The sequence below is a fragment of the Populus euphratica genome, unplaced genomic scaffold (genome assembly GCF_000495115.2).
Source record: "Populus euphratica unplaced genomic scaffold, PopEup_1.0 scaffold608.1, whole genome shotgun sequence".
In the NCBI taxonomy this organism is placed as follows: Eukaryota; Viridiplantae; Streptophyta; class Magnoliopsida; order Malpighiales; family Salicaceae; genus Populus; species Populus euphratica.
Window position 1 is genome coordinate 93692 of NW_011500479.1, and position 7842 is coordinate 101533.

Below are 7842 nucleotides of genomic sequence, written 5' to 3' on the forward strand. Positions count from 1 at the left end.
TCCAATGAAATTTTAGAACTTTATCTCAAAAACAAATGGAAGCTAAACTTCATATGCGCAAGTCTGAGAATCATGAAATGTCATGAGGCTGTTGAGACTAGCTGCTCTCTGGTTCGCTGGTTGTCTGAGATTCTCAGAAGTTGTCAATGGCCACCACCTGCTTTTAACACTAAGATGTAAATTACCAAAAAAAAAAAGAAAAAGAAAAACACAAATTAAAAGGGTACACTACTACTCCTAGAGAAAATAACAGAAATATTTAAATACAAAGCATAAAACAATGAATAGAGAAAGAACTGTCTTAACATGGTAAAGCATGCCATCTACAAAAATTGAGGCTAGTGTCGATACAAGATTGTCATATGTAAAGAGGGAATGGACAAAAAAAATACTCTCCCATCCATGTTCTCTTGTTGGCCACTACCCCTGTCCCTGTCATTACTCCTACCTCACTCATCGCCTCAAGCTTCCGACCAACAAAATAATGAATTGCCGACAACATAGTAAAAACCTACTATTCTCACATATCCCACATATTCCGACCAACAAAATAATGAATTGCCAAAAACCTACTATTCTCACATATCCCACATTCCGACCTTAAAATATTTGTATAGGACCTAAGCTAAACTCGACCAGAGATTGAGCCTTTGAATATAATCGTAAAACTGTGTCAGTCTTCTTTCCACCTGTTAACATAATTGAGAAAAGCATTAGCAGGATTTTCTCTTGGTAGAGCACGGACACGTGCAGATCTCCTATGCACAGCTTCTTCCAATGCAATTTTGGTAGCCAAATCTTTTGATCTCTTCTGGAGTTCCAAGCTGGTAACAGGATTTGAAGAAAAGTTAGTAGTTTAGGCACAAATAAAGAAAAAAAAATTGCATGGCAGTGCTGTTAGCAAGCTAATTTCAACATTAAAGAAGAAGAAGTCCTAAGCCTTACACAACATTGGCAGAAAGGGTCTAAACAGCTATTTCATTCCATGGCATGTAATTCAGGAGTTTGAATTCAAAAAGAATATTCAGGCTATTTTTGTTCTGTTGCAAATTGGATATAGCACCATTCTTATGCAAGTGACTAAATATCAGCTAATATTCTATGACAATCAGTTGAAGAGCCGCAATAGGGACTGTAGGACCATTCAATAACGAGTGACCATAGGTTTCAACTAGGGACCATTTTCCAGATAGAAACAAAGATTGTTCTAAACGCATTCAACGATCACTCACCAAATTCTACTGTAGAAATTCTCCATCAGCTTTTGAAGAGCCTCTCTCTCTCACCCTTGGGGTTCAGTGAGCCCATCAATGCATCAATCTGTTCAAAAGTGCCTAGTCTGATTCATTCAAATGGGAGAAAAGAAACGAAAAGAGTGGATGGGTAAAAGTTATTCAAAGCCGCTACCTCTTCCTTGCAACAATAATAGCCCCAAAGCTTGGAGTCAGAACTCTCAACAAAAACCCTCCCATCACGCTTGAACCACCAATACCTGTTATAATCTCGGTCTTTACCCAGAGAGTTGGTGTGCAGGATTCGTTTCTCTAGCTCACGTTCAAAATATGCTCTCTGCGGTATCATACAATGTCAAACCAAAAAAAGAAAAATGAGCACGGCAATATGAGAAAGCATAAACACATGCAGACATACACAAGGGACAAGGACAGTAAAAGATAAATAACCCTTTGCTCTTCGATGCTCCAAGTTGATGCAGCAATTTTTTCATCCCTCAGCAGTAGCAATGCTTCTTTTTTGGTTAAATCTATCCCCTTTTCTGCTTGGCTTTCCACACCCATATTCTTCTTCTTGCATGTTTTCTTTGATTCAATCTCCAAACGCCTACTGTCATGGTCCAAATTGTAATAAGCATTAGCCATGTTTATAATTATTCTTGTGTCCATTTTCATGTGTAAGTGTGTGCGCTTGTGCACTGACATGCAAAGAAGAAAAAAATCGCAACCTGTTGTTTGATGCATGGTTTGGTCTGGTTGAAAAGGCTTCTCCCTTGTTTTTTGCAATCTGCCCGTTCTGATCAATGTGATTCCCATTTGACAACACAGGTTGATTGTTTCCCGAGCTATCCAAACCATGCCCATTTGTTGCTCCATTATCAACAGACTTGGCCTTCAACCATTCCTTCTCTTCTCTTTTTTTCCTGCCCTCCTCCAGTGCTTCCCCCCTCTTCATTGATAAGAGTACCTGCCGCTCTTCAACATACCCAGCCAACTTCTGCCTTGCAATATCTGTTTCAAGGACTTGATTAACCAATTCTCTTAAGATTCCTAATTTGACCTGAGCATCGAGAAGGCTATAGTGCCCCCGCTTAATTGTTGTTATGTGAGTGGATAAATCACCGATGTTGATGATCTCTAAGAAATCACACAGATAGTCTGTCCAATTAGTTAATGTTATCTGTTAGAAAACCAGAAAAAAAAGGAAACAGAGGTCATCAACAGCTAGCACAATGAAGGCATGGTACAGAGAAGCTCCACAGAAGATCAGGGAGAAACAAAATTTTGTAGCTAATGAGGAAATCCATTTTTAAACAGAATTAATTTCCAGAATAGCAAGGGAATTGCTGCACTTTACCTTCAATGCTCGGGTTCTTTTCTGAACAGACGAAAAACATCCATCTTTCTCACTTTTTAGTAACCGAATAAGAGAAGAATGTGTTTCGACAATGAGATTCACATTGCTACACTTACAGCAAATGGCATTTTCAAAATCTTCAAGAGAGAACGGCCACAAGTGCAACAGCTTACTAAAGGAGGATAAAAAATACCAAACCATTAGAAGATCCCCAACACAATCCATTGGAACATTAAAGTCCCTAGAAGGCAAAGGGCGGACTGTAAAGACTGGATCATCTGTTTCAGGCTGCGCCAAAAGATCATCAATTGGATACTTGATAGGCTCTTCCTTTTGGTGATTATCTTCTGCAAGTTAAAATACAGCAATAAAAGAAATGGTCAAGTGATGATTTATTTGATATGCATGACCTTAAGGGAATTTTAACAGCAAGATTTCTGCTCAAGTTTCCTAGCCTCAATAAAAGAGAAAAAAATATATATAAAAAATGCTTAAAAAATATAAATAGCATATTGTAGAATAAATAAAAGTCAGGCTAAATTTAAAAAAGAATTAGGTTGCTTCTATATTTTTAACCTACCTTTCTTGGTGGCCTCAGCTTCCTCAGCTTCTACTTTTTTCTTCTTAAGTTTTCCAGAGTCTTTTACCTCCTGGACATGATGCATATAAGCCAATATGATATGTGATGAACTCAAACGACCAAACAAATGTTACAGTATATTTACCATTGCATCTTTCTTTCTTTTATTATAAACTACTCCATCCTGAATGAACACTTTGACTTTTAGATCTTGCGGTGGATCCCTTGATATTTGATATTTTTCTGCCAGTTTATCATGAAGCACCCAAGGAAAACTTTGGCGTGTAGATTTCCGAATAAAAGGCTTCAAACTGTTCCTACTGAAAGGGGATTTCTTCCATATCAGATCATCTCGGTTCACTACTGCAGTTTCTGTAACTATTTTATTCCTATCAAGCCATGCTACCTCATATTTTGTTTTAACTGTACTGTCCTCCAAAACCTTTAATATCTTGCAAGGGCAGAGATCACCTTTCTTTCTCTTTCCATGCAATTCTGCCCCTACAAACAAATGTTCCTGCAGCTTTGCTGCTATAGTGTCTGCAAGATCTTTTAACGAAAGCATACCTGAGAAACAATTGGCCTGTGAATACAGAAATATAGATCATGTGGATAAAAGTAAAAGCTGAACAGGCATTCAGAGAGACCCAAAGCCAATATTTGGATTTACAATAAACAATAAGCATGCATACCACTTTTTGATTTTCTCTTAAATGCGATTCAGATCATATTCAATGAAAAACTTCCATTTCAAATTTGTTTTATTGCACCAATACATTGAAAAGTGACAAACCACCTACTTTGAAAGGAAGGAACAAAATTATAATTGAGAGTAACAATAACTCATAAAATTTCTAAGTTTGTTGGTGTGTACAGTACAATGATAAAAGTGCATATGAAAACAGATTTGTAATTACATATCTCACCAAAAAGCTTATCCTTAGCCAAGCATTCATAGAATGAACATTATGCAGACAACTATTTCCTTGTTTCATGTAAACAGGGTTGGGTGGGCCATGGCATGAGCAGCATGCTTTCTTCTAGCAATTTGATGACTTGAGCAAAGAGGTTAGTTCATTGGAAACAGTAAAGAATATCAAATAAGTATCATCATCTGCAAACACATGTTATATGCACCAAGGAAATGATGTAATGGAATCAAAGGTTACTGTCACATCATATTAAGTAACATTATGAAAACAGTTGCATAGTATCAACCATGATGATGGATGATCTTTTAAGACACTCTATGACTAGTCTTGCAATTCAATGTGGAATAGCTTGTTTAGTAAGAGACTTAATCCATGCCAACATTATACCATCAGTTAGAATAATATGTTCCACAGTGACTGGCTCTTACTCTACTCCATGAAAAGTGGAGTAGAGAGCATTCAGAAAGAGAAGCACAAGTTCAGACATCAGCAATTCCCAGTTCAGGAATATGGGATAAATTAGTAGAACTAGATCAGTCATTATCATTCAAGAATATGAAGGCTACAGCTTTAAATATCCCAGGACACTGCAACAACAATTTGAAAACATCAAATTCCAGGTCACACCATTTGGGTTCAGATTGACAAATATAGCAAATGAAGACCAAAATTGTCAACTTCCTCAAGTACTCTGATCAATGTAGCTATGAGCTTGTTCAATTACATGCTACTAAAGGCAACCTACATATTGACCCAATCCACTGGTACATACGAGGAGATGAGTTAAAATATGCCTACACCCCATCTCCATAAAATCTAGTAAAGATACCTGCTATGCAGGCTACTATATGCAACTTGGAGGCCTGCTTTGCAACATGCAAAAATAAGATGTGCCACCAAGGCTGCATTGTGCTTGCAGATATGTCAAATTTAAGGTATTTTCAAAACTAGTATGAATACTTAAAAGTCTCCAGCACCAGCATCCACCCTCGCATTGTAATGAGAAGAATCACCATCTATCCCTTCTTGACCTCTGAGATGTCATGACATGAAAATAAGGGCTCTTTCCAATTCAAGATGCCCAAGTTTTCCCTTAAAAGTCTAACTATTTGAGAAGAGAAGAGTTTATGCATTGAACCTTAAATGCTATATGAAATGTTGGCATTGCAGAAAATTAATTAAAATAAGAAAAAATTATACATCATGTTACTGACATGCTGTCCAATGTGTCCACATTCTTTTGGCAAGGTTTAGAGTTTTGAAGCTGGTAAACTGCCAAACTAGAGCTTTGAAATAATGGATTATGGTACATCATAGATTGCAATTGCAATCGTTTTCCCTTGGGTTTGTAACACTAGCCTTTCAACATATGAAAGTCACGCAGATTTTCAACAAGCATAAAAGATTCAAACATATAATCTGCAAATAGGATTTTAAAACATTGTTGAACATAAAATTGTACAAATAAAGAAAAAATATGAATATTAGCTGATGCATATCAACAAGTACCCTTGTCTCCATTTTGTCAAACATGTCAACCTATATATCCATTTTCAGAAAGATCAAGAAAAGGCATAATTGTACAGTAAATCATGTGCCAAATATTCAACATGGAGCATATGGGGGTCCAAAAGAAATCCATATTGTATGAGCATCATCAAAGTAATCAATTATTGTGCAGCAGCTACAAAGGACAAAGAGGTAAAAGAACAGATCAATCAAAGTAAAAAAAAAAAAATCCATATTAATACATCAGATAGTTAGTTCTTACTAAACTGAATGGTGCGCAGTGCTGGGGTCATGAGCTCTTTGGGTATCTCTGGAACCTTCTCAGCTGCATGTTTTTCAGAAACTAATGCCTCTTCATAAGTCAAGTTACATTTTCCACTAACTTTACATGTCCAAAATCTTTGGCGATACAAGTTTATCCGGTTCAAATATACTCTGATTCAAGCTAAGGAAAAAAAAAAACCAACTGGCAGTGCATCTTAAATCATACAAGATGCCAATACCTAAAAGGCCTCCGCCCAAGAGAGTTTTGCTTGCTTCCATTAGAACGAGTAGTTCTTCTAGATACTAGATTAGAGAAAATGGGTTGGCCTACCAAATCGAAATAATTCTTTCAGCCGTAAGAATTCGAACTAAAGAAACTCATAACCTTGGAATATCTCTTTTGACCCTTTATCTTGTTCAAGGATACCCTAATCCAAACTAAGGAAAACGAACTACTAGTAGTATCAATTTGGCTGCAGAAAATAAGCAAGAAAACTAAAATAACAAAGATGTGGGCTCTATAATCCAATATCCCAAAGAAGACCTCCAATAAACAGAGTTTTCTAGGGCCTATTAGAAACTGTAAAAATGAAATAACTCATAACACAAATCCAATTAAAAATTTCATACAATAACTTTCCAGAATTTTGAAAGAAGGATACTCATAATCTCGGAATATCTCTTTTGTGAACCGAACTTGGTATACAAGCTCATTGGGCTCCAAATCCTTAGGAGGTTCCAGCAAAGTAAACGGCTTTTTCTTTAATAATGGCATTGTTGGAACCCACCCAGGTCAGAAACCACAAAATGTCGCTATATCCCAATGTCAAAACTTCAGTAACAGCACAAAAATACACCATAAGCAACCACCTACGCAATAACACAAATGAAAGATTGTTAACCAATCCAGAGCTAAAGATAATAAACTGAAATACATTCTTTGAATCACAATACATTCTTTGAATCACATTTTTCATTTCCTTATTTCATAATACAAAAAAATGAAAACCCAGATCAAATAAATTCAAGATACAGCAAAGTTGACATTTTTTAACACATTCCCCTTAAAGTAAGCTCCTTTCATGTCCAATTCTAACTAAACTGTCCAAAACAATAAGTTTTTTCGCATAGAAACCCTAGAAACGAGAGGGCACATTAGGTCACTCAATTCTAACAAATGCATAACAGGAAAAAAAAACTGTCGCATTGATCCAAAACATTACAATCACGCTTGTTTTGCAATAAATAGAAACCCATCATACTAAGACAGAAGAAACCCTAGAATTCATGCACCTTCACTTTCACTTTAGTACTCAGATTTTTTTTAAGGAAAAAAAAAAGAACTCATTTGCCAATATTTATTTAAAAACTATAAAATGATTTCTTTTTCTCTTATTTCACTGCCCGGAACAAAACAGGAAAAAACCATTTGCATAACCGAAAAAACTAACAAGGCACCAAAATCAGGTTCCCGCCACTAAATTTGGAGCAAAATCAGTCAAGAAGAAGAAGAGAAACAGGAAAAAAACAAAAAAGAGAGTGATAGAGAGAGGGAGCTAACAGGGAGAACTGGATGTGAGGAATGTAAATCAACAGAGAGAGAGAGAGAGAGGTGGTTCTTGACTCTCTGTTATTCTCTTTTTGTTGATTATTTATTGTTTCTTCCTGTGGTTTCGGAAGGTTCCAAAAGAAAGAAGAAACTTGGCAGCGGGTACGTTCGTTTTTCGAATGTTGCACCTGTTGTCCCTAGTCCCTTCTTCGGGGAACCCAAAATCATAGGATAAATTGTCTAGTTAGCAAGAAAAAAAAAACGAAATAATACATGATAAAAAAAAACTTTATCGAAATAATAAAGTGTAAGGATATTATATTTTATAAGCACAACATTTTAATTGTATCTCCTTTTAAAACAGTGATATTTTCCTAGATATTATTACTGTGACATGCAACAAAATTATAATTAATGTA

General features: G+C 36.1%; 1 protein-coding gene across 1 annotated transcript; it reads right to left on the minus strand.

Moving 5' to 3' along the window:
• Positions 1 to 273: 273 nt before the first annotated feature.
• On the minus strand, positions 274 to 7614 carry LOC105114940 (DDT domain-containing protein DDB_G0282237-like). The gene is given in 13 exon segments (XM_011011673.1): positions 274 to 511; positions 570 to 824; positions 1233 to 1272; positions 1275 to 1320; positions 1408 to 1569; positions 1683 to 1842; positions 1961 to 2412; positions 2590 to 2936; positions 3170 to 3239; positions 3315 to 3736; positions 5873 to 6045; positions 6537 to 6744; positions 7436 to 7614. Coding segments are annotated over 11 exon segments (2136 nt in total). The 5' UTR covers positions 6650 to 6744; positions 7436 to 7614; the 3' UTR covers positions 274 to 511; positions 570 to 673.
• Between the last annotated feature and the right edge of the window lie 228 nt (positions 7615 to 7842).